Source organism: Blennius ocellaris, assembly GCF_963422515.1.
Source record: "Blennius ocellaris genome assembly, chromosome: 5".
Taxonomy (NCBI): domain Eukaryota; kingdom Metazoa; phylum Chordata; class Actinopteri; order Blenniiformes; family Blenniidae; genus Blennius; species Blennius ocellaris.
The window spans coordinates 7,148,417-7,175,871 of NC_137654.1; the positions used below are offsets into that span (position 1 = coordinate 7,148,417).

The window sequence follows — 27,455 nt, forward strand, 5'->3', positions numbered from 1 at the left end:
GCTAAACTTCCTCTTCTTCTCAGCAGCTTTACCTTCCAGGCTGTCCTGGTATCGCTGGTTAAAGTTCTCGTAGGAATCCCAGCGAACCACAGGATCGGCGGTGTTGTAGTCCACGGTGACGGCCGGGTCGTTCTTCTGATAGTCACGGCCTGAAAAAACACACAGAGGTCTTCGCTCTGGCGGTTGTTGAAAACAGAAAGTTACTAGACTAAATCTTGATTGTCAAGACCAGTGTTTTTCAACCACTGTGCCGCGGCACACTGGTGTTTCCGCGAGATCTAGTCAGGTGTGCCGTGGGAAATTATCCAATTTCACATTTTTTTCTAAAAAACATTTGCTCTCACAGCCGCTGTCGGCTGTGAGAGCAGTGTGTTGAAGAGTAATCATGTATAAATACTCTTCACCAATAGATGGCAGCACAGAACTTTGCCGGTGAAATGGAAACTGACAGACGTCAGTCTGGTTAATCTCCACCTGTTGCTCCCGTCTTGTATCAAAGTACTGTGTCAGTGACAGTGATGGAGAAGTTTTTGAAAAGGAAGAATGTGAACCAGGATCTCAGCTCTTCATCCATCAGGTCCAGGTAATAGAGGCTACAGAGTTTAGAATTTTAACATTTTCGGGTGGTGGTGTGTGTGCCTCCAGATTTTTTCAAACAAAAAAGTGTGCCTCGGCTCAAAAAAGGTTGAAAAACACTGGTCAAGATGATAAACTGTCAGGACGCGGCGTATTGATCCGCTCTTTGTTCAACAGCTTTCCAATGAACCAACCTTTGATCTTCTCGGGTCCAGAGGAGAAGACGAACTCCACTGTGGCATCAGATGGAAAACGTTCATCTGACAAAATATAAAAAAAACAAAACAGAACGGTGTTTTCAAAGAGCTTGGCACAAACCAGAAACCTCCCCGTGGAAATCTTACATCCAGCAGTTTACGGTCCTGTAATGTAAATGAAATCTCCACATGAGATCCAGATTTATAGCGAGTGCCTTTGAGATTTGGGGGGTAACCAGCCCTGAGAGGAGCAGTATATCATACATATACTAATACCTTCCACAGATGTGTGCTGTCTTGTATGAAGCCACCAGAAATGACGTGTTTAAGCAAGTTCATTCTGGACGTGTGCGTCAGATAAAGTCACATTAGAGGACAGCTCAAGCAGCTGATTCTCACCGCGGCCTCTCCGGGGAGCCGATACTACGTCCAGGACGGGGGATTCAGCAGCTCCAATTAAAAGTCTTCATTCAACCACGGTATTATGAGGTCAAACCGCGGCGACCCCGCTGCACACAACGCTGCTTTCAACACACGAGGTGATTATCTGACCACCGCTGACACATTCTGCTGCGATGGCAGCATGAGAGCGTCCTACGTAGAAACACCAGGCTTTTATGGAGCGATGTCACGGATGGGTAACTTTTGATAGCACTTACAAGGTACCTCTTATAAAAGCAACGGAATTATTTTAAAAGTTGGAGAATGATTCACAAATTACTTCGGGGGAGTAAGTCTCGTCACCTCCTTCCTCAATCTGCTCATAGCTGCAACATTGTAGTGGTAGAACTTTAGGAAAAAAAAAACTAAACTGCACAATTCATGCTTTAGCCACCATGAGTTGAGATTTAAAAGACTTTTATCCAGTCTGTAGAGACTCTAAGATACTCTTGGTCATTTCACTGCTGTGGTTATTTAATGAACTCGTGCTGAAATCTTCATAAAACTACCATTTATTTAAAAAACATTTTTTTTAAAGGGGTCATATTAAACAGCTTTTCAACAATTCCACATGGTCTCATTGGTCCAATAACGTTGTATTCAAAGTTTATTGTTCCAATTCCAGCTCCTCCTTGATTTTCCTCCATTAGAATATTGGATCAGAGGAGCTGCATTCAGAATCTGCTGTGTCTGTGTGAGCTGGACTGGCTCCGCCCACACACACACCCATCTATGGGAAGAGCAGGAAGTCCTTCCTCTCGTGGTGCCATGTGCCAGAGCAGAGCTGTCTGATTGTGGGAGGAGTAAAAGGGGGAGGAGCCTACCTTGATTGTGATTGGCTAAACCCCTGATGACACAATATAGGGTTTAATTTCTGATTGGCTGGTTGGAGCAACACACTTTTTAAAACCTGGAACAAGCCAGGGAGAGAGAGGACACACTTTCTTCTCTTCTGTTGCATCGGTAGAAGGACGTATATCACTGCTGTAAAACTATTCTAAAGTGAAATTTACACAATGTGACCCTTTAATGAGATGGTTAAATCTCATAGAATATGGATTTTAGGAGAACTGCAGAGCATGTCAGGCCAAGACTTGGAGTTGGGATTTACAGTGCCAGTGGGAATGCTGAAGAAGAACAATCATGTACTTTCACGGTTCTGGATTAGTCTTTGGTTCGAGCGCCACATTTCCACCCAACCCAGCTCACCGACGCAGGCCTCGTCCAGCTCGCCTTTGCCGAACCACAGCTGGGACCCGTGGATGGTGCAGGTGTGGAACTGCAGCCTGAACACGGTGTCTCGGTCGGCGGCCTGAGCACGTCTGTGGTAGCACTTGACCTGCAGGGACGGAGGGACGGAGCTTTAGGACCCTGGATACCGTCAGGCCTGTGGACTCCAGTGAAACTCACCATGATGTCTCCCTTCAGCAGCAGAGCCGGCTCGATGGTCACGCTCAGGCGTCGGCCGCCGGTTCCCTGCAGGTCACTGCAGAGCAACACGGACACACAAACACACCTGTGAGACGACCGCATCCATGGACGGCAGGAGAGAAACGCGTGCGAACGTTGGTTGAAGCCGACTCACTATATGCCTGAAGTGTAGACGAGCTGCATGGACTGGTAGATCTTGACGAAGGGGTAGTAGCCTGCAGGGAGCGCAGAGAAGTGTGAGGACGCCGCCAAAACGTGGAGGAACGCGGCGGGGCGGTGTGCCCCCCCCGCCCGGACACGCTCATCAGATTAAAGGCAAAACGAGAGGGAATTCAACGGCGCTGCCGCGACTCCGGAAGACAAAGTCTCACTCAGTCCTATTGAGCCCTCCTCTGCTCCTCTTCACTTGAAATCACGATTAGTAGTGAAGACATGAACGCTCTCGTCTCACAACAACAATTATTGAATGAATTTTAAGTGGACTGGTGTCTCTGACTCAGGACACGGGTTTGGAATTGTGCGTTTGTCCTGAGACAAGCTGTGACGCAATCCGTCACATTCCTTCATTTGAAAAGGAATCCCAGAGTTCACCAGAGCTTGAAACCCAACAGAAGAAAAGCACAAAGCCAGGAGGCATGAAAATACCAAACCATTCCAACTTTTTTTTATTAAGGTGAGCAGAATTTATGTGACGCAGGACTTGTGTCTTGTGCTGAAAGACTTTATTACTTTATGTTAATTATTAAGTAACTCCTTTTTCAAGCGACGCGACGAAGCGTTTCCTCCTCTCATGTAGAAATGTTTTATTTCTACGTTGGGTGCAATTCATTCAGCTGCAGAGAGATTTCTGCCTACCTCCTTCACCCTGGAAGTTGGGGAGCGACGGGATGAGAACTTGGTGGAGGAAAAGAGGGCTGCTGTTCATCTTGATGGCCCCGGACAGGAGGCCCCCGAAGTAATAGATATACCTGAAACACAGAGGGGGATGTGAAGTGATGAGCGTCACCACGTAGGTCGAGAGAAGAGAAGAGCCCGGAGAGGCGGAGGCAGCTGGGAACAAACATTTATGATCAGCGAATTTCTTCTGGCAGAAACTAAGCGAGAATGGGCACCAAGATCTGTCGCCATGGAAACCAATGGATAACAAGGCTATTTCATCCAGCGCACCACTCCTTCCATTATCTGGTATTGTTTCAATTTCATGTTGACACTGATGTGCACACATTGTATAATTTCTGTGTGACCCCCCGTCTGACCTTTGACCCCCACCGTTTCCAGGGTTGATGACGTAACCGCATCATGTGGCACATTTTGGTGTTGTTTTGACATCAATTGGATTAAAACGGACTGCGTTATGACGAAAATATGTTAAAAAAAAAAAACTTTTTGTGACTTTGACCTTTGACCCAATCGCTCTCAAAATGTAATGGAACATCCTTAGATAAAGACAAATCCTCCCTGAGGATGTCATGTAATCCGGGTCAATTGGCGATTGTGCAAAAAATTTGGCAACATACATACAAACAAACCAATAAATATATACAAACGAAGAAAAACAACCTTTAATTGAAGAAGGAAACAGATGTCTTTTAACAAAGTTGAATCAGTTTTCTCACCTTATTTCTTTAAATTCTATTTTATTGTCATTTTGATTGAAATCAATATTATCTATTTAGTTTTTCACTTTACTTATACTTCTTTTGCTTATTAATGTTCTCGGTTTTTTTCTTGTATTTATTATTTCTTCGTTTTTTTACTTATTTATCTTATTTAATTTATACTGCTTTTTATCCTTTCGCATGTATTTTCTCATTATGAAATGTGTAATATGCTGTGTGGGTTCTTTTCTTTCATCATTTCAATGATGACTAAGAGGATTGTTTATGAAGAGGAGGGTTGGGGGAGGGGTGGTGGTATATTGGTATATTTTGTAGATTATGTTTTTGTGCTGCACATTTTCTTTGGAAATAAAAACAACTTGAGACATGAATTACTTAATCCCAATTCATGTAATCTAGAAGTCCCCCAGCTTTGACGGTATCCATCCTGCACATGACACCCATCCAGAGTGGAATCACTGAGGCATCATGGGAAAACTGTGTGAGACTGCACAGAGTTTTAACTGCTGATAAAGGCTTTGATTTGTGTAACGGGAACTTCTGAGGCTGAACTCACTGATTTGTAATCCAACTTCCTACAGTAAAATAATTATAAAAGAATTGTCTGATTTGTTTTCTTTTTAAGTTTTCCCAGAATTGAGTTAAATATTTCTCTTGAAGCCATTAAAAAAAAAAAAACAAGCATAATTTGAAGAAGTGCTCAACTTGTTCCTCAAAGTGCCGCGGCTGCGTTGGTCTGTGGGAAACCTCACAGGTTTTTTTTTTTTTTTTCAGTCGGCTTCCCAGGTTGTTGCAGAAAAAAAATAAGCCGCAAAGGAGCAAAGTTTAACGATAACGTGTTACGTTTGGCAAATTATTCAACCACCGGATCAGTGGCGTTATGTTTCTCCAAGGATAAAAAACAGATTAGACTCTAATCCGGAATCAGACGACTGTGAAGTTTATCGATTCCGGTGTTGATTCAGTTCTTTCCTGGGAACTCCTCATCAAACGTATTAAGCTGGAGAGAGAAGAACTCGATCTACATAGTTCAACCTTAAAGACAAAGATAGTAAAAGGACAGTTCACCTTCATGTTCAAACTGAAAACACTTTGAACATTTGAAAACGGGCAAAACATCTTTTTAAGTAATTTTCATTATGATTTTAAGCGAATAATCGTATCACGATGAAACCGTTTCAAAAAAATCCATTTAGTTGGTTCCGATAACTCGTCATTTTAAACCAAGGAGTGTTTTCTTTATAGGATATATGAAGAACTATCAAGCCTGTGTGAAACATGGGAAAGAAAAAGAAAAACCTTTTCCCATCAAATTGTCTTGTGAGACTGACTGAGTGGTTCTTTCTGACAAGAAATGCTTTTATGCGGCAAAACATTTGATTTTCAATAACAACGATCAGAAAAAAGAAAAGGCAAATGAACCAAAGCATAAACGAGCTTCATCACACTGAACGTCTGCAGCAGTGTGGTGGATATGATGAGTCTGAGCTGGATGCATGTGACCTTTAACCTCCAGGCTGTTCTGGCTTTCCTGAAGCTGCAGTCGGACACAGGAAGGGAGAACACGGTCAGTAACCTCCACCCTCTACCTGTTTTGGGACGGCTGCAGGGAAGAGGACACCTTATCTTCACAGAACTTCCTCATGGCGAGAGTACTGAGCGCCTGGTCCGCCCTGCAAGGAAACACACACACACACACACACACTGGTCCAGATATGGTTTCCATCACGGGACCTCAGCAGACTGTCTGGATGCCAGAAAGCCTGAGAGGAGGACGCAGCTGCTGCGGGGCCACAGGATAAACCGCTGCTGTTCGTGTACCGAACCTCCGGACTTCATCTTTCAAACTACTTATCAGCTCAGTTTGAATCAAAGAGGAATAAACACTCAGGTTTAAAGGTCCCAGGTTTTTGAGTCTTTCAGCAATTTCTCATCGATGTCATTTGTCCAACAACATTGTATTCAAGTGTTTTTCATCAAATCCAGTCTTGGTCCTAAATGTCCTCCAGTCTAAAAGTCCCTCTACTGAGCTCTACCGAGAACAGGATGTCTCTCTCCACGTCCACTCCAGACCGTCTTTTTAGGAGAAGAGCTTTCCGGTTGTTTCCCTGTTAACTGGTGACCCTTTAGCATCCCTCGTTGCTGCTAATAACAGATGTTGAACTGGACAGAAATCCATAGTTGTCCTGATGAACGACATTTAACAGCTTTTACCATGAAGCTTCCAAGTGTCGTAGCTTTTGTGAGTCTCATTTTAACATGTTCTGTTATGAGCAGTGACAATGGATGCGTAAGGAAGTCGGTCATCATTTAAGAGGGGAACCAATTAATCTGAAACATCTATCTATCTATCTATCTATCTATCTATCTATCTATATCCTGCACACATGCACTCATAATATATAGCTGAATATGTTAGGTATTTTGGTTGTATGTGTTGATACAATTACTAGCCTGCTAACTGTTGCAATTTTTCACATTATACTGAGTTTATTCAGTGCATCAATAAGGCAGAGCTCCACTATAAGAGGGAGCGATCATTTCCCCTCGTGACATCATGAAGGGACAATCTCAGAGTCGCCTGTATGAGCACACATTTATTAAATACCAAACGTGTCAAGGAGACGACTTGTTCTGGGGCTTCATACACAAACTATGAAGACACATATTACTGCTTGAAAACCATTAGAAAGTCAATTCTGCACAATACCGGACCTTTAAATCTCAGAAACAGAACCATTAGAAAAATAAAATGAACGGTTTATGATTTTGGTTTCAGGACGATTCAATTCATGTACAGATGAAATAACCCACATGTGACTCACAGTAACAAAAGGTCTGATTTAAGAGATTTGTTTATTTAAAATCTTAAACCTGAAAGCAGGTCACACACCAGAAAGACACATCTATAAAACTATGAGTTAGATAAACTAGATTAACAGCATTAGTTGGATCTAAATGCAGCTGTATAGTGTATAATACTATTATTGATAATAATAAAACACAATATTAACAACGATTAATATGACATATACTGAGATGTAATGCAAGTATGACACATAAAATACTTTAAATAGTTCCGTAGTTTATCAAGTTTATCGTTTAATTTTCAGATTTTGATTTAATGTTTTTTTCCAGCTGAAATTGATTGAAATAAAAAAGATTTAATGGATGAAAGCACCCGTCTGATCGGTTCAAGGAGTCAAATTAGGACTTAAAGCATGTGAGACGTTCACGTGAAGACGGAGCAGAAGAACTCACCCTGCAGAGATCTTGCTGTAGTGCATGTACGCTGCAATGATCACGCCGGTTTTGCCTTTATTGCCCTGCAGGGGGCGACGAGAAACAACGGGGACACAGTCAGGTCAGTGGTTATTGATGGCGACGAGCGGAGAAAGGAGAGGAGGGCCGGTGGGAGCAGGAGCAGAAACATGGCAAGATGTGGAAAAGCTGCGAGAGCTCAAATTAAAAAGCTCCCTGCGGTTCCCTCCCCCTCCACCCGGGGGGGGCTCCGCGCTTTCCTCACACATTCCAAACACATTCCAGCCAGCCCCTCTACATTTCTGCAGCACTGCCTGTTGGGCCTCGACAGGGCCCGGTGCAGTTCCCCCGGACCCGGGGAGAATCCCGGAGAGCCAGCGGCCACAGAGGGAGTCTGGTTTTGGCGTTTCAGACCTCCTGACCAAAAAGGAATAAATCCAACATGCAGACGGTAACCCCCAGTCTGAGGTGATCCAGGCGACACCACATCTCTGGCAGAATGAATGAAGACGGGCTCAAGTTTTATTCCCGTGATTATCACTTCCTGAGCTGTTCTAGCTGAGATATTCTTATGCATTCGCCATAACCATAAGCTTTTCTAGAGCACCTCTCATTATGCTTCTTGTTGTGTTAGGTGGTTGAACCACAGCAGGAGGACCTTATTCTAGAAAAACTACACAGAAATAATGAGGAGATAATTTATCTAAGTTAAAAAGGGTCAATCATATTGACATAAACCAGCGTCAGCCCATTCTGCAATTCTGTCTTTAACCGATTCAAATGGTTTCTATATATTATCTACAGTTCAACTCAACAAATCATGTTGGTATTTCTATTGATTTATGTTTTTTTTTTATTGTAGCTTTTGTAACGTTGCACCTTGAGGATTATACTTTCAATTTTGTTGTAATACTACAACAACATTTAAGAACTCCTACTCCATTTGATTTCAAATTAGGAGATTTAAACATATGGACAGAAAACAGGTAATACACAAAGAGGAATAACTGAGCAGCTTTATCTACACACACTAACACATTCACCCAAACACCCCAGAACTTCACCTGACCTGTCCAAATGCTCAGATATTTTTTTTTAGCTTAATTTCTTTCCTTTATGACAATTTTTTCCCAACTGCAGGTTTAATCTATGCTGTTCTTTTATTTTTAATTGAGCAAAACAAGTAAAAAGAGGCCCATAGATGTGGAAATGACATCAAACACCTGATTGATGCCGAGCAGAGACTCAAGAGAACTGCACTTAATCTTGGTTATTTGTATTGTTGCAGTTCTTCAGTCTGTTATTTTCACTGCACGTGCTTTACTGCATGCACTCCTACTATCAGGATACAATTTTCAGCAGTGGTGCAAAAAAAAAAACCAGTTCATGAAAAGAAACAAGAAGAAAACGTTGTTTCCAGCACAGAAGTACACACAGGTAGAGTCAAAGCACAGCGCAACACATCTGCACCATTTCACAGCCTGGGAATCAGCAGGAAGGGGGCTGCAGAGCCCCGACGGCGGCCTCTGAACTCTGACCTTGCAGTGCAGGACCACCACGTGCTGCGGGTCCGAGGTCAGCCAGGCCTCCATGGCCTTGCATATGGCGCAGATTTTATCCAGCGGCGGGGCGTGGAGGTCGGGCCAGCCGAAGTCGTGGACCTGGCGGTGGGGATGGTGGGTGATTTATAAGGAGATTTAAAAGCTGAATTCCTCGAGCCCCGAGTTGAGAGAACGACGAGGGCAGGGGGGGTTGTACCTTTGGGTTGAGGCGGCTGATGTCGTGGCGCCTCTCGGAGAGATTCAGGAGCTGAAGGAAGAAGAAGCACTGCAGTCAGTTATCAGCTCAACTCAACCACTCGAAACAAATCATTACATTATTAATCCTATTGGTGAAATTACTTGTATTTTTTTAATGGATCTTTCGCTAAGCCCCGCCCCTGAATGCAAACAAAACCAATAGCATTCAACTACAAACATAGAGAAGCATGAGGCGACACGTTTCTTGTTTTCTGGTCTATTTCAAGATGTGTTCACATTCCCCCGTTTGATCCGGACTTCAGTTCTCTTCAGGGATAAACCGTTTCGTTTGGGCGACGTAAACATGGCCAGGAACTCTGAGCCAGAGCTGACAAGAGACCTCTGGTGACCTTGGAATGCTCGGCCTCGCTCCCTTCATAAACGATCTTTCCAGCAGGTCAGGCGAGAGGATAGGGGGGGGGAGCAGACATGATGTAGTGTGCAATGCATTCTGGGTAGTAAACAAACGAAGATAACCACGCGAATCAGAAGAAGTAGACGCAGAAAAGAAAAAGTTGGAAAATGTCTCGCGGCCAGACGTGGAGTAGAGAGGAAGAAGAAGAGAGGAAGAAGTAGAGAGGAAGAAGTAGAGAGGAAGAAGTAGAGAGGAAGGAGTAGAGAGGAAGAAGAGAGGAAGAAGAAGAGAGGAAGAAGAAGAGAGGAAGAAGTAGAGAGGAAGAAGTAGAGAGGAAGGAGTAGAGAGGAAGAAGAAGAGAGGGAGAAGTAGAGAGGAAGAAGAAGAGAGGAAGAAGTAGAGAGGAAGGAGTAGAGAGGAAGAAGAAGAGAGGAAGAAGAAGAGAGGAAGAAGTAGAGAGGAAGGAGTAGAGAGGAAGAAGAGAGGAAGAAGAAGAGAGGAAGAAGAAGAGAGGAAGAAGTAGAGAGGAAGAAGTAGAGAGGAGGGAGTAGAGAGGAAGAAGAAGAGAGGAAGAAGTAGAGAGGAAGAAGAAGAGAGGAAGAAGTAGAGAGGAAGGAGTAGAGAGGAGGGAGTAGAGAGGAAGAAGAGAGGAAGAAGTAGCGAGGAAGAAGTAGAGAGGAAGAAGAAGAAGAAGAAGAAGAAGAAAGGAAGAAGTAGAGAGGAAGAAGAAGAAGAAGAAGAAGAAGAAGTAGAGAGGAAGAAGTAGAGAAGAAGAAGAAGAGAGGAAGAAGTAGAGAAGAAGAAGAAGAAGTAGAGAGGAAGAAGTAGAGGAGAAGAAGAAAAAGAGAGGAAGACTTTCATTGATATCTGGTCTGAAGACTCTATATCGTTGTTTGTGGCTACATGTCGTGTTTCTTCTTTGCTTCTCTGGTCAGTGCTTGTTTCAGGTGAAACAGACGGTTTGGTCTCAAAAGTGAATGTTGAACGCCAAAACTAAACGAAGGTGTGACGATTCAAGTGAACCGAGTCCCGGACCATGCCAACGTGAAAAGACCCCCCCAGTCCCTCCCTCACCAGAAACTTGTCCTGGTGTTTGGACTTGAGCATGGCGGCCACCTCCTTCAGGTTGACCCGGTATCGCTGCTCCTCCAGCTTGGGGGGGAAGAAGACCGAGATGATCCTCTCGGTGATGTAGGTCAGGTCGAAGTCGTAGTGGCGCTCCATCACTCGCTCCATCACGCGGTCCACGCTGAAGCTCCTGGAGACACGGGGAGAGGACAGACGGAGACAGAGGGGGTCACACACACAGGAGGGTCAAGGGGACCGACTTGGACTCTGACGGTCGGTCTGAGGAAACTGCTGCTTGGACGGACGAGGAGAAGAGAAACTCAATCCTCAGTGTAACAAGCAGATCAGATCGTCGGTCTATTGAGGCTTCAGGTCGACGTTAGAAGGTTTCTCCTTTCTCCTTCGGCGCCGTCTTTACCTTGGCAAGGTGTTCCTCTGTTTGCTGTAGGTCAAAGACTTGGTGGATCCCTGTTGGAAGACCGACACAAGGGACAATATCAAAGAAAGGTTCATCCCAGAGTTGTTGGTTCTCCGATCTCATCCTGTCCCGGAGTCAATGATGCCAAGCACCGTAAATGACAGCCATTGCTTTCTGTCTGTGTGTGTGTGTGTGTGTGTGTGTGTGTGTGTGTGTGTGTGTGTGTGTGTGTGTGTGTGTGTGTGTGTGTGTGTGTGTGTGCGTGTGTGTGTGTGTGTGAGAATCACTAACAGTGCAAAGCGCTGAAGCAGTGTGAAAATGTGCCATTTCAGTTCAGTCTATTCATCATGAACAATCACCACTAGAATCATTTTGTCTCCTGGCCTGTTCAAGTGCAGATATTCATGAAGCTCTCAGTCGTTCTTAAGATCCTACAAAAGAAATATGTGCCACTCTTGATTTTTTATTTTTTTTTAATCACCGTTTGGTGACCCAAAGCAGAAAATGCTCCATGTTTTTCATGTAGGTTAGTTATTCTACAATCCATTGTCTCCCTGAAGAAGCTTCAGGCTGGTTGGGGTTAATTTTCTACCTGCAGGAGTGCTTTCAACTATGGTGTGTTAAGTTTAGTTTCCATGCATCCACCGCTACAGATATAGTTGGAACCAAGCTTATAAATAGTACTTTATTGGTGCAATTCCGCCTCTTCTAGGTAGTTTGCATATAGCTTTAAGAGGTGATTTTACAGCTGTTGGGTATTATCGCCCAGTGGAAGCATTTAGAAACCACAGCAAGTCAACCACAAAGTGATCTACACAGTGAAGGTACAGAGGTGTGGAACAGTGCAAAACAGTCTCCAGCTGTCCGCTGGTGTCAAGCTCCACTGGTAAACCCTGAACCAGGAGCTTCATGTCGGGGGTTTTCATGCCTCAGGAACCAGGGCTTCCATCAGACGGAGCAGTGTGAAAGAACTCCGAACAACCAACCTTCGTTACTCACTTTATTCTCTTAAATTGAAACGCCACAACAACATTGGCTACCTGATGGCATTGTGCCAACCGTCAAATCTGATGTGACGATTCTCAGCCTCCAGCTTCCAGTCCGGGGAAAAGCCCTTTTATCTAATCAGACTTTAAACGTAAGATTACACAGAGGCAGGGTTGGGCAAGTTTCTCACGAACAAACTTGACTTCCAACTGGAACGACAGATGAACTCAACGAGATCCAGAAACACTTGACGTGAACAACAGGAGTCGCAACCTGTGCAATCAATGTTAAAGTCCTAGTGAAATGAAAATTCGACCTCCAAAACACTCTGGCTGTCGCTTCTAGGGACATTTTCTTTGCTAACTGGTCCAGGGGTAAAACGTTAAAACACGGCACTCTGCGAGAAAATAGCCGATAAACAGCTATTTTCACTGCTGGGCGGAGCTTCTGACAATAATAGAGTGACGTCACTGGATGTGCACACGCCCAAGGATCAGAGTTTTGACGACGAAGAGGCTGAATTTAACGATATTTCATCATCATCGGCCATTTCAAACCCAGTGATTGATGAAGAAGACACAGAAGGGTCGTTCTGCCATCGGTGACCCCGTCTGGAACATGTTTGAGGAAGAAGAAGACGCTTCGTCCTCGATTCGTCCTCGTCTCCTCGCCTCAGCAGTTTTCACCTTTGAGGCTTTGAGGCTCCTGACTTTTGGCAGAACGACCGGCTTCCTGGATCATGTTGAAGTGCTTTTCCGACTGCGCGGAATCACCGAAGATGAGTCCAGGTATTAATTGATCGTCTACTAGCCGCTCGAGCCAGCGGCTCCCGCTAGCCGCGTGAGCTACCGGCTAGCTGCTCCCGCCGCCCGTGCTCCTTTTCTCCTCTCTCGGTCTCTTCCAGGCTCAATCTTTCGTCAAGGCTCATAAAACGCCGACTATAACTTCAAAACACTGTTAAAACTTGGATATTTAAGAGGGAAACAAGCCAATATAAACACAACAGATCGAGATCTGCACATCTCTTGACGTCACGCTCACGAAGAAGGATTCCCCCGACTTCCTCGGCTGGAGATTCAAAATTCAAATAACTTTGTTATGCGACAACAGTGGTGGGGCAGAGTCGGAGAAACCTTAAAGTAGTACCCAACTATCGTTTTTTGCAAAGTCGTGTTTTACATTTCACTAGGACTTTAAAGCTGCACAGACGCTGCTCTGAAGACAAGAGTCACAAGTGACAAGACAGTGGATACTCCACATGCCACGCTAGGAGAGTGACAATACCTCCATGGCATTGTTGGGATGATAAAATGGATCTTTGCCTGGAAAATATGGCAAACATATTCCAGGCATTTGTGCGGTATAAACTCTCAGAGGTGAATTCTGCCCGTCCTGATGCTCTGGTGGAGATAATGTGCTTGAATTTTATGATTGAGAGTCACAAAGTTGGTTCAGCATCTTCAGGGTCAAGTTCAAAGAGGCCAAACACATGAGTCTGACTGGGGGAGGAGCTTGAAAGAAGACCCAGAGCGTGAAGGTGGTGAGGGTGAGAGGAGGCCGTGGAGGTCACAGTGTGCTCACCAGGTGCTGGATGTGGCGAGAAGGAGCGGTCCCTCTGCGCTGCTGGACGGCAGGAAGGAGGCAGGAGGAGGGCGGAGAGGAGCAGCCGGGGGGGGGGGGGTGGCGAGAGGAAGTGGGGCAAAGGGAGAAGGTTGAACGGAGGTGAGAGAAGGGGAGAGAAGGGGAGGCAAGACAGAGGAAGGAAAGGAGAGTTGATTAAACAAACAGACTCCCCCTTTAATGGACAAACATCACTACTTCCTATAGCAACATCAACCACTTCTTTCTTCCAGACTGAATTCCTGCAGCGCTCCAGGAATGAACCCGGCTCACACTGCGCCGGGGGCTCCGCTTCCCCACAAGGAATTCAAGCGGGAGGAAAACATACAGTGGGAGTTTTTGGAAGCTGCCTTCTAGCTCTGGGGCAGACAAAGTGGGAAAGCCAGTCCCACACACACACACACACACACACACACACACACACACACACACACACACACACACACACACACACACACACACACACACACACACACACACATAAAAAAATGCATTTTAGGAAAAGACGCGAGCAAATGAAGGGGGAACTCACCAGGTCATTGGAGGGAGCTGGGATGCAGGCGGAGGTCACCTGGAACGCACAAACACCTCCACATTTCAATATGAAAACGCTTCACACACAGTGCAAGATTACCACGACACATCATTTGTGATCCAGGATAGAATGATAGTTAAGGCGTCTTTATTATATTTAATACAGTTAATTGAGCAAAGTCTGCAACCTGCGGCTCTACAGCCTCTTCTCCGTCACGGCACCTGCATAAGTGTACATAGGTAATATTGAAAACACACTTTTATCTTATTCCTATCTATTTGCACATTGTGTTTTTTTTTCTAAAGGACTATGACACAAGATAAAAATCTAGAGTGGCTAAATGGGATAAAATTGCAACAACGGAACACAATAGGTTGAAAATTAAACAGCTAAAATAGCTGCAATGTAAAACAAAATGCTAAAATGCCTCAAAAATACAAATAAAAGGAAGAAGAGTCAAAAACAACTAAGGAAAAATACAAGTAAAAGGGCAAAAACAGTCAAAATAATAAAAACTGTTAAATCGCCAAGCAGAAATTCTGATAAAATGGAACAAGTTTTTATTTCTAGTTGTTTTATCAATGTTCTATATCGTTGCCATGAAACATAGGTCAGGTTAAATATGAACCAATACATTTCATTTGGTAGAAAGAAGGCCAGAGCAGCTCTTCTGGTCATGAAACTCTGTTCTAGGAAAGAAGAAAGAATGAATATCTGGAAATCTCTCAGATTTTATTGAGATTCCAAAATAGGTTCAAATGATTACAGCCTGGAGAAACTGTCTTAAAAAGCAACATGATTAAAAGAAATCTATTGAAATACCGGAAAGTAATGAGACTATAGTAAAAAAGTAATATGGATATATATAATAACAATAATCCATCGATGAAATACAAATCAAAAGAAGATATTAGAATAACTGTCCAATGTTTTGATAAAACTCTACATTTACCAGGTATATTTTTAAGAATATGAATATCATAAGAACTCTATGATAATTATCGTAGGATCCTAGAAATGACTGCTGTATGTGGTGCTCAATGAATAAAGCTGAGTTGAATTGAGTTGAATTGGCAGATGTTCTCGAAGGTTTTTTTTTTACAAATCTTGGAAAAGGGATCATTGTGCTCTGCTCTGTGGGAACGACTGAAAGTTAGAACCTCAAAGATCCTAAGAGGTTTTCTGGGTCTTGGTTGGAGCAACAATATGTAAAACTTTATGAGTGCATTTAATAATTTAAAACAAATAGCTCCCCAGTGTCAAGTTATATTTGGTGCCCCATAAATCACATTTAGTTTACATTTGCACTGATGTTGCTGAATTTTGAGAAACTGTGTTCTTTGCCAGATAAAACAAGAGTCCAGATAGTCTGAGTAATTCCAAAAGTGTAGTAAGTCTTTGTGTTAGACTGAAGCCAGCAATAAGAGAAACCACAAAGAAATGTCTACCTTTTACTAATAAGACAAGGAATCAAACACTCACATATGAAGGTGTATTAACCTGGTGTCTGGCAGCAAGGTTAGGACTGATGTTGAGGATTGGAAAGTGAGGGGAAAAAAGGAAAGGAAAAGAGAAAGGAATGGAGAAAAGTGAGAAAAAGAAGACAAAAGAAAGAAAAGAGGGAAATAAAGAGGGAGAAAACTAAGAAAAAGGTGAAAAGGGGGAAAAGGAAATACAACTTAAATAAGAAAAAATGGAAAAAAAACAAAGAAAAAAGAGAAAAAGGAAAAAAATTTAAATAAGAAAAAAAAGAGGAAAAAAGAGGAAAAGGGGAAAGGAAAAAAATTAAATAGGAAAAATGGAAAAAACTAAGAAAGAAGAGAAAAAGGGGGAACGGAAAAAATGGAAATAAGAAAAAATGGAAAAAAAAATAGGAAAAAGGGGGAAAGGCAAAAATTTAAATAAGAAAAAATGGAAAAAGGAAAAGAAAAAAGAAATAGGGAAAGAAAGATGAAAAATGAAAAAAGCAAGAAAGGATTGATACTATCAGACGAGACCCTCGGTGAAATCAAACTGACGTAGAATCTCCCTGAAGACGTTGCCGGACTAGAAACAGACCACGGAGCAACCTGGACATATTCAAACGTGGTTAAAGAGCTCGTACCGACTCGCGCCGTTTTGATTTGTGCAAAACGTGAAATATCTGCCAACGCGGGGGCCAAACAGTGGAACCCACGGCTGGAGGAGCAGTGAAACGGACGGACTCACATACAAGCGACACGGCCCATTCCCATGTCTGCTGTGGGCCGACGGGTCAATGAACTGTGACCAAAGGAAGCAGGAGAAGAACAGCAGCCCCTAATGAAGGGGGGGTGGTGGGTTGGGGTGGTGGGGGGGGGGGACCACAGTCACGCTTACGTAACACACGTGCGCATACATGCATGCACGCAAGGCTGTGTTCCCGCTAAACGGCTCTTTCTGGACTGTTTGTTTGGATACAGGAAAAGGGCAAGGGCTTGTGTATATCTCATTGTGCACAAAGGGGAAGTGACACAGGCCCTGAACCTGGGGGGGGGGCGGGGGCGGTGGGGGGGGGGGTGTGTCACCGCTCGCTGCCTCTGTGGCGTACACCCTCCAGTTGAGCTTTCCTTCTTTCTTTCCCTTCTTCCAGCAGAAGCTTGGCAGCTTGTTGCCGCTCCGATGTAACTACCTGGATCAACAGGAAGGCGGCGGGACGGAATATGAGCTAAACTCGGCAACGCTTGACTGAGAGCAGCAGGAAACGGGTTCACGTTGAACATCGACTCGCAAATGACTGATGTTCCCGCATGAAAATGAATGTTTCTGTCCTGCCTCTCTATCTCAGCCTGTATCCTGCGCAACGCTGTTTTCTTTCCTTTTTTGAAATATGTAAATTCTCAGTCCTGAACCCTGCAGTACCATTTAACTATGAATAGACTCTTGGACTGTAATACTCCTCCAACAGCCATATCGTGGATATGATGAGTTTTTTTTAAAGTAATAAAACCTTTTGGCCTCTCATTCAAAAGGTTTCTTCAATAGAGCGGAGTGAAGCATGAAAGTCCTCATGAGATTCTAACCAGACGGGCCTTTCAGATTTGAGGCAGCACGTCTTTGAAATGTCAAGCACTTACCTCAGGCGGCCAATGAGGTAAGCTGACTTTACAAAGCTCTCAAAGAGTTGTTTGAAGGTCCTGAAGACATTTCACCTCTAATTACGTCAAAATTGAAGACGCAAAGTCTTGAAGAACTCCTTAAGGAGCAAAGAGATTGGTTGAAAGGTGACTTGTCTTCAAAACGTCCCACAGGACAGTGGAACTGCTTGACGGTCTTAGATAATGCTCCTAAAGTTTAGAGTTGTTTTTTTCATGGTACCCCAGAGAAGCTCGAGAGTATGAAATTGAATTGTTAGAGCTTTGTCAGAAAGTGACAGAAATGATCTGTATATGGTGAAGACTTTGACCAACTCTTGAGTCTTTCCAGGACTGAGTGCCGTCCCCCAAATTCAACCTGGTCCAGTCTTTAAGACACTCAAAGCCCAGGAACCGCTGGTTGCCACCATAACTGTCAGATTCAAAGTGCTTCCTCCCACAATCAGACGTGCATGAGAGTCACATGTACCCCCGTTGCCAAGCAACAAGAAGGCCTCTGCTTATTGAGGTAGCTGGTTCTGCACTAACCCTGCAATAGACCTGCGACCCTCCCAGGATGTATGGCGCTCGTCAGTGTTGGCCTGAATACACTCTTACTCCTTCCTGTCCCTGTATAGATAAAGCCAGTACAACAGGTACCTGGATCATAGAATATTCGTTGCCTTGTGGGCGGTGCTCAATGTCGGCATGCATCAAACTGCCTTACATTTCTTTAAGTTATCACTTTTGTATATGACCTTGTGTAACAGACAATATGGGCAAGGATAATGGGTCTCTCTGAAAGCTCATGTGACTGATCCTCAATAAAAGTCTGAAATCTGGTTGGAAAATGTAGAAGTTTAACAACTACCAAGAAAAGTCAAAGCCTTATGGGATCATAAGACTTACGGGTTGAGGTCTGTGATCCTGGATGTTGTTCACAAAGTCTACGTCATTTTAAATTTAGAGGTTTTATGACCACACACATCTGATTCTGACCGTATGTCAAAATGCAAACAGCATAAAACAAGAGAATTTCAGGTTTACCGCCCGACACTGGGTTATTTCTTTAAAGGTCTTAGTTTTCACGTTTTACTTGTGTTTTTTTCTTGCGTTTGATGGCTGCGAACTGATTTTCCTGAGGGGACAATATCGTCTGCAGTTCTTATCGACTTGTTCTCTTTTCATCTGTATTTTTCCCCTCAACCCATTTTCCAACATTTACATCTTTAAACCCCTCTCACTAAGGGTCTGGTGAGGGGGGCCTGCCGAGGCCGGCCACTAAAGCCAGAGAAAACATGCCACACCACCTCCACAGTCCAACACTTACAAAGTTCCCCTTAACAGATCTCCGCCTATCGTTCCCATTCTTTTTTTTTTTTTTTTTTACATACCTCCTGCCTCGTTTTCGGCCCTTTCTCTATCATTTCCTCTTTCTAACTTCCACTTTACATCCTCATTCACTTCTGCCTTTACCTCCTCCTTCATCCCTTTCTCCTGTTCTTCTCGCCCAAACATCAATAGCTCCACTTTTGTACCTTGCTTCATTCTCTCTCTCTCTCTCTCTCTCTCTCTCTCTCTCTCTCTCTCCATCCCAATAGGTTCTTCCTTTTCTTCTCTAATCTGCCACAAGCAAAGCCCTTCCTGTTTGCCTTTCTCTCACCTCTTCAACTTCCTGCACACCTCCTTCTACTTTTCTTCAGTTTGGCGGCACCTCGCCTCCAAACCTCTGCCGTAGTTTGTCACGGCGTTTTGCGTCTGACTGTTTCTTTAACCGCGGGGGTCACGAGTAACCAGATCTCTCGGTGACCGGCTGGCTTGTATCACCTTGCTCCGGGATAACAAGTGCCAGCTCCTCACAGGTGAGTGGAGCTGGTGGCGTTAAGGTATCCTCCATCCACAGCCCGAGTCCCTGCTTTCTATTCCTCCATCCCTTCCTTTTTTTTTTTTTTTTTGTCTGTCTGCAGTGGCCCTGGATGGACCAGCTTCTTTACATACTCTTTGAACCATCAAAGCCAGAAGAAGCAGAGCTAATGGATAATGCCCGGTGCTCTCGCTCTCCTTTCAGCGAGTTGCCTGAGAGTTGTGGTTTTGAAGAAGGACAACAGAGTGAGGTAGCAGCTTTGGTATGTTATTAGTGCGAGAACTGGCTACGTGATTGTTTTGACAGCGTGGTCGAGATGGTTTCAGCATTTCTGAGCATAAACACCCTGGGAAAAAAAAAATGGATATGTTTACGTGACCTTTTAGGTTTTGGCAAGTTGAGCAGATTAGCAGCTTATGTTAGTGGTAGTTTTAGTTTATTTGAAAGCTGAGGAAAAGTGAAATAAATACATCTGATAATGTCAAGTGGTGTAGCCATTAAGGGGCTGATAACGTTTAGATGGGAACAATAAAATGATGACACCATAATACACAATACACCATATCCGTGAAACGTTTATGCACTATTTTATCAAGTCTATTGGGAACAACTTGAAATTCTCACGGGAAGAAAAAAGTACAGCCTGATCAAAGTGTTTCTCTACACGCAGATGAGAGTAAAAGACTGTCGTCTGTCAGAAGACAAGATTTATGAAGTCTCAGTTTTCACAAACTTTGATGCTGATTTCTCGGCTGTGATCATTGTTGCTACCTACCGTTCAGTTCTGGACCTCAGTGCTGTGTTACGATTGACACTTTTACTGAAACAGCCAGTTTCCCGAATGGTGAAATTGGGAATCCCAATTTGTTTTTAATTGAAATTTTCAGTAATGTCTTCTTTGCGATTTCTACACATTGAAATGTCCTCCCGTGGGCCAGATTAAACGACATCTTCACACACTCAAACAATCTCACGAGGTTGTCAGCTGGAGAGTTTCCATCTGTCTGGAAGGAGTTCCCACATCTGCTGAGCACTTGTTGGCCGAGTTCCCATTTCTTCTCATTACAAACCATCTCAGTCCTTGTCTCAGTCAGTTAGTACTTTTGTACGCTTGAACCCTCACCTCCAGTATATTTTTCAGTGTCCAGTCTTGTTTTCTGTGTTTTACATTGTGTACGGAGATCAGACGACTTCCAAGACTCTCCTTCAACACTCTCTTTGCTAAATAGGATCAGAGAATCTTAAAAGACAGAAAGACTTTCAGCTCTTTGCCTTGGAAAAAACAAAAATGAGGAGAAACACTCCAAGCAGCAGAAACCTCTTCGACTGCCAAGGTTTTCTGAATATTTTGGTCGGAAAAAAAAAAAAAACTTCTGCGTTGAACTTTTGGAGTCATTTAGAAGATTAATCTATTGTTTGAGACGATAAGTAAGACAAATTCTATCAAGGTTGCCAACTCTGTAAACCCGATTGCCTTCCAGTAGCATGAGCTTGTCATTCCACAGAGGCGTCACAGATGATGGGAGCCCTGCTGATTACCTCTTTTGTCCTCTGACCGACGCTGACTGACGTGAAACAGTCGGCGCACGTTTGCACTTGGCGTCTCCCACCCGAACAGTCAACAGTTCCCAGCTGCGCTCAGGTCAAGCTCCGACAAAGCAGCATGGATAACCCGCAACGTCAGGGAGCAAAAGTAAGCTGCGACAACCCATCCGGATCCAAACCCCGTCTGCTCTTGGTTACATGTGAGCGGCGTATTCCAACACCATTTCCTTGATGGCCAGCCCTCAGGCCAAACACTCTTCATTCCTTCGGCTCCCTCGGGAGACTCACTTGGGATCCACTGATGAAAGCTGTAAAGAGTCGGCCGTGAAAGTCGACGCTGCTGGTGCCCTTTCATCATCGGGCTTTGAGAACAAGCTTTGGCAAGAATGCAAAAAGGGGAGGGGGGGCTTCAAGAGAAAAAAGAACAGAAGCCTGTATTACAGTAACACAGCCCCCCGGAGGGTAGCTATATTTGACTGGAGGAGCAAAGCAACAGGTGAGGTCAATCTCACCAACACACCCAGGGAGACTAAACAGACGCGTCGGAAGCACCGTCCTCAATTTGATAATCAGACATGTTGCAATAACAGACACTCCCACAGCTCGAGAACCCAAGCAGGTGTTCTGGATAATGTAGTGAAGACGACGTGCTAATTCACAACGTCAACCAGGAGTTCCTCGCTGCCTTGAAGGCAACGTCTTACTCATACCAGTCGGAGGAAGATTGGTACAGCATGGCTAACACCAGGACGGATAAATGCAAGGTTCACGGTATTTGTTTTTCCTGATGTCGGCTCTTCCAACGTTCTACGCACAAAGATAAATTAAGCTTCGTAAGGTCGATTCAGTGAGGTCTTAAAATTGTAACTGTGTTAAAAACATGGACGGATGGAATCAGAGAATTTAATCACAATATGTTTCATCCAAATTAAGACCCCTAAAAAAAGACTTTTGTCCATAACGCTGGAGAACTAGGAGTTCTCCAAGCGCTCAAGCTGAAAGAATGTTTCATTTCACTGATGCATAAAAATGTTCTTCAGACAGTTTGAACGTTTATCCATTTTATCACTGAAAAGGCAGCCAAAGCACCACAGTGCATCTTGGCAGTCGTGACAAAAAGGAAAATAGTCTGGGACTTAACGCTCCAATCAATGCAAGTATCTGCCATTTGCAATGAGAACAGCAAACTGCTCCAAATCAAAATACCAAAAACATTCTTTCAGAAAAAAAAAAAAAAATACAGTGAAAGACAAGTATAAGGTCAGGCAGCATATTGAAAGCACTCGTCATTTTATCTTTATCGACAAATCACAGAATTTTATGAGGCTACAGGCAAAATAGTTTAACCATAAAACCATTAAAAAACATGAGACACATGAAGACATGACGATACTCAAATACACGGATTGAAGCTAACCTGTATTTCAGCGTCATCATGACTCAGAGGGCTTCGCCTCTGTTGCCTCTTCTTGAACTCTGTACAGAAACACTAAAGCCTGAACAACAGAAAAGTCCGTGTTGGCCTGTCCTTTGTGAGTATCCTCAGCTCAGAAGTAGAACTGTCCTTCAAATGCACTCCACATGTCTGAGGCCTCCTAATCATGACAAGGTGGACTTCATGAGAGAGCCAGAAAGCTCCAGGCCTAACGGGACGGGACTTCAAGGCCACGGCTCAGCAGAAACAACACCTATAGGTGAAATGCTTGCATCCGGAGGACTTAGTACGATACCAGGCTCTGGAGTACGTGGGGGCCAGCGACCGAAGCTTTTGTGATGTCTCAATTCATTTATTTTTTAGGTCTCGTATGTTCAACAGGTTTCCGTCTCTTACATTTGGTCTCTTGTTCCCACACTTTCTTTTTGGATCTGTTTGTTTTTTGCCCTGACCAGCTGAGAGGAAGGCTCTTACAGATACAGCGGGTCACGTTGGTCCCCGGTGGTGCGGCTTTTATGACCGGGAGGGATGGAATTCCCTGTTATGGAGCTGACGGTTCTGACGACATCATCGACACGCATGCTCGAATATAAGGTTGTGCAGCTGGAGCACACGCACGGGAACGAGCACATGTCGGTTGTACATGAGGGTTTTCTCAGTCCGCCATCAAGACAGGAGCAAGCCACTCTCATCGGGCCATCTTTATCCTCCTCAAAAGCCAAACCAGTGCAGGAGGCATACAGGAATAGCTGTGGGGAAGCAAACAGAGCAGGCAGTCGCGGGGTCATGGTGAGATCGGGAGACATCAACAGTGGAAAAATTCTCCCAAGAACCAGCCATCAAGTGACATTATTACGTGGCATTATTATCTCAGTCCCCTCCGAGTCCAACCTCCTGCCCTCTGTTATTCACATTGATGATAAGCAAGCACTCCCACTATTCCCAAAAGGACAACGCTGCCTATTCTTTCTATCGGAGTCTAAATAGAGTTTATGATACACATTCTTCAGACCTCTCAGAATCCTCCATTGTTAGGAGTTCATTGCAGCTGACAGACAAGACGTCTCTCTGGTTAACTGTCTTTTTTTTGTGTGTGTGGTTCCAGGTTTACGGATTAAAACTTAGAAGGATTCCTGATGATATCTGATGAACTGGTAAAATATCCAGGTTGTACCACTCCCATGGTTAAAAGATAGAGGCTCCATCTAATGCAGCATGAAGGTCAACTAGATTTGTAGTCTTTGGATGATGGAACGGTATGGTTGAGACAATAATGTGTACAGGTGGACAACTGTAAATATTACACTATACTTGGTTGTTTTAGCCATCTATCTATATAAAGAGGCTGTAATGCAACACTGAGTCATAACCTTCAATCAGAAGTATCCACACATTTTCTGTCCTGAGCCTTGCTCTTGGAGTAGTGGCTAAGATTTAGGGCATTAACCCTAAACTAGCACCGGGAAAGACTGATAAAGTGGAAAGAGTGATTAAAAACAGAGCCTTGGATTGGTCAAAGAAACAGAAGTGTAAAATTCCTGGTGGAAAAATATACCCTCAGAAGCCATAATCGCCTTTATCTCACTTTAGCTGGGGTACCACTGAAGAAGGAAGACTTTGGACGAAAGAGTTCACTTCGAGGGCTCAACTTGATGCCTGCCGTTTGAAATGAGCAATCCAAATCAGACGCATGTGATATTGTGCCCTTTTAAAATACATTTTCTTTTTTACTGAAGTCAGGAAATAAAATACTGAGAATATTCACGATTGAGTTCAGCAAAATGTAAAGGCTTTCAAGTCTGTAGAGACACATTTCCATATAAGGAAGCGACAAGGCATCAAAGGGAAGTGAACATGTGAATGTCCCATTAGTCAGAGGGACACATCTGATGGACCGTACGGGAAAGCAACGTTTTGTTTTACTTGAAAAGCTTAGACGTGCTTAAAAACTGACAATCTGCTGACATAAACTTTGTGATAAATGGTTTCTTCCTTCCCGGATTGGTACATTTGTTCCACCTCCAGCTCTGCATCAACCCACTGCACTAAGAGGGGGGGGGGGGGGGCAACATACATATCACTACAATCTGTTAGTGAGTCATGGCCTGCAGCAGTGTGGTTGCACAGATATCCAAATTGTCTCTCTTTTCTGAGACTCAGGACAAGCCAAACCCACTGGCCAATTAGTGCAGACTCCACTCTCTCTGTCTCTCTGTCTCTCTGACACACACACACACACACACACACACACACACACACACACACACACACACACACACACACACACACACACACACACACACACACACACACACACACACACACACACACACACAGAAATTCAAAACATGCCAGCCTATCTGTGCAATTACCAGAGCTGTCTGCGATATGATGGTGACTCCTCTAGTTAGGACAGACAGTCACGGTCCCCGTAAAATTAAAGACGATACAGTTGGATCCTGTTATCCTCAATGACTCACACTGACTGCACATGTATTTAGTCATGTATTTAGTAATGCGTTGAGTCTGCAGGAGATTAACAGGAACTGTGGGCTGGAGGCCACAGAGATCCCTGGTTGCTGACGTACAGACAAACCCCGTCCCCCCCCACCGACACCCGAAAACAACTTAAAGAAACAATCAAGGAGAACGCCAACAATGAACATGCGTTTAAGAGGTATTACCATAGACAGTCACTGGCTGAAGCTCCGACAAGTTCACAGTAGGGGTGGACGATTTGGCCTAAAAATAAAGGATTTATTTTAAATAAAAATTTGAGTTTCCATTCAATTTCCAATTTTTTTTCTCAATGCACTTTGAAATGACTGCAGACATCAGCTATATTGTCAAAAGTGTAACTTTATTGCTGTGATTTTCCTCAGAGCTTAAATGCATACAAGCAATGGAAAAATAAAAAGTAATTGTCAATGAATTCAAGCTTTAACCCAGGTTTAAGCAAAATTGCAACAGCAACTACAGAAACCTACAAGAAATGGTAGAACGGAATGCAAAAAATGCAGTGTGGGGGGGGGGGGGGATGGAGTCAAATTTGCAAAGTAAAATTATTTTTTTTTGGCTACAAATTCCATAAATTGATTAAATACATTTTTTTCCAGCAAATCTCATAAAACTTTCCTCCACGACGTGAAGTTTGCTGTGTGCAGCCGGCGCGAGTCAACGTGATCACCCAAGAATACCGCGACTGTTGTAACCCGTTCTGAACAGAAGCATGAGCGGAGACCTCACTGCTGTGGCGTGTATGTGTTTGGAGAGAAAAGTGGATGCAGTCGAGACAGAGAGGACAACTTTAGATGACAATTTTGCCAAGAGACTATTGCGGTAGCAGTGACTATCATGGCGTTTTTATTTTCCAACAAAGCACGCTAATTGTAAACGTAAGAAACGGGTCGCAGGTCACAGCGGCAGTCATGGAAATCATAGTGTGTGGCGACTTTAACAAGCACATTGGTACCAGCATGTTTTCATGGCTGTGACTGACAGATTCCTATGGAAATGGGACCCAGAGAGCTTTATTATGACAGGAAGCCTGTACAGTCACGGGGATGTTGGGGGGGGGGGTCAGCTGTGACATTGGGGGGGAAGCATGGTCCGTTTCTACCTCATTCCATCTCCTCATTGCTTCCTTGTTGCTGCTGCACGCCGGTTGTGGAGGGTCATGTTGGGTAATGCAGAGGTAAACAGGAATAGGGAGGCCTTTTCAATAACGGCCACACGAAGAGAGAAAAAAAAAAAGCTGGCACTGGTTTTGAAAGTACTTTAACTTTGAAGCTTTAGTGCACTTCTTGATGCTGCACTTTCCTGGACAGCGGGGCCGTGACCACAGCTGTCCTGATGAAAGGCTTCTTGTGTTTGAGCAACATCAGTCGGATCGTGTTGCTCTTATACCCATCCCTGCATCCGCCCTCCACTTCCCCCCCCGACGATCAGAGCTTGATTGTACATCCCCGGCTACAAAAACAGCAGAGCAGTACAGTAAAATCTATTTTGACATGATAAGGACACAGACAAGGACGTGGGATGAGGAGGAATCCCTACACACAGAGATGGTAGTTATTACTGCAATACCCCGTATTGCCAACATCTGCAAGATGGCTTATCGCTGAAGCTTCATTCCAGGCCTCTGCTCAGTGGAGCGTTCAAATCTGCTTGTGCGCTCACTAAAGTAGCCACGCTGGTGGTGATGTACAACTTGGACGTTTGCGATCACATTAGATTTAGATGTTGCGGTTGTTTTTGTCATCAACATTTAAGTCTGGAAGGGTGCAACAGCCAGAATTCAAGCAGTTCTTGTGAGCGGTGCCAGAACACGCTGGACGGGAATCATTGAGTTGTTTCTTCAGCTGCAGTTTATTAGCAGCCATTTAGTAAGTTGTTGGAATATGAATAAAATAAAGACTTTACTTCTATCGTCTAAAGGGCCTAATTCGCCAAAGTCTGTATTTTCATATCCTGGCAGCAGTTGTATGTCGTACATCTGTGGACGAAACGTTTCGGGGCCAAGTTTAAGATTTATGAGGACCTCCGCTGGTCCGACATGACAGTCGTCCCGTAGGGAAGGAGCAGACAAACCTTAAACTGGGACACAATCCGTGATGGAGGCAGGATGGAGTCGGACTCACGCTGCCGTTATCTTCACACCAGGAGTTCAACCTCTGACTGATCCAACATCCGGGAGAACTTTGGTTGGCGTCTCCAGGTGACGTCAGAAAATGTTTTATATTGACAACTAAAAACTGCACGTGTGCTCACTTTTCTGAGAAAGGCGTAAACATTATGTCCTTTTCTATGAAAAAGAACAGTGTGAATTCATACCGACAGCAACACGATAGCAGAGTGATACGTGTGAGATACTGAAATAGTCGACACATATCAATGGGCGATAAAGACAAGGCCAGTCTGAACTCAGGTGAACTTGTAGCTGTCGCAAGTACTATCTCAGAATTGAAGTTGTGGACTTGCACCCAGGACACCGTGTCTCTCGTGAGGACGGAGGCTAATGGTACGAACCCAAGTGAATTGGCCCACAATTTGGAACAATGTTGACACACTGATCAGTTTTACCAAGTCATAGATTTTACCATTAGATTGTCCAAACTGTTTTGCTGCCCAAATCACAACAGATAACATTGCCACCATTGTAACAACCGTCTTTCTGCTGCTTTATAGACATTGGTACCACATCCTGCAAATA

The 27,455-nt window shown here is 44.1% G+C and overlaps 1 protein-coding gene across 1 annotated transcript in view; it reads right to left on the bottom strand.

The window, feature by feature from the left end:
• Window positions 1–27,455, bottom strand: part of tns2a (tensin 2a) — a 68,414-nt gene that overhangs the window by 10,691 nt on the left and 30,268 nt on the right. The window contains 14 exon segments of the mRNA XM_080496413.1: window positions 33–149; window positions 771–836; window positions 2,424–2,553; window positions 2,625–2,700; window positions 2,800–2,860; window positions 3,501–3,613; window positions 5,854–5,937; window positions 7,526–7,590; window positions 9,064–9,186; window positions 9,284–9,334; window positions 10,754–10,937; window positions 11,166–11,215; window positions 13,734–13,775; window positions 14,305–14,343. Coding sequence (XP_080352539.1) covers window positions 33–149; window positions 771–836; window positions 2,424–2,553; window positions 2,625–2,700; window positions 2,800–2,860; window positions 3,501–3,613; window positions 5,854–5,937; window positions 7,526–7,590; window positions 9,064–9,186; window positions 9,284–9,334; window positions 10,754–10,937; window positions 11,166–11,215; window positions 13,734–13,775; window positions 14,305–14,343 — 1,201 coding nt within the window.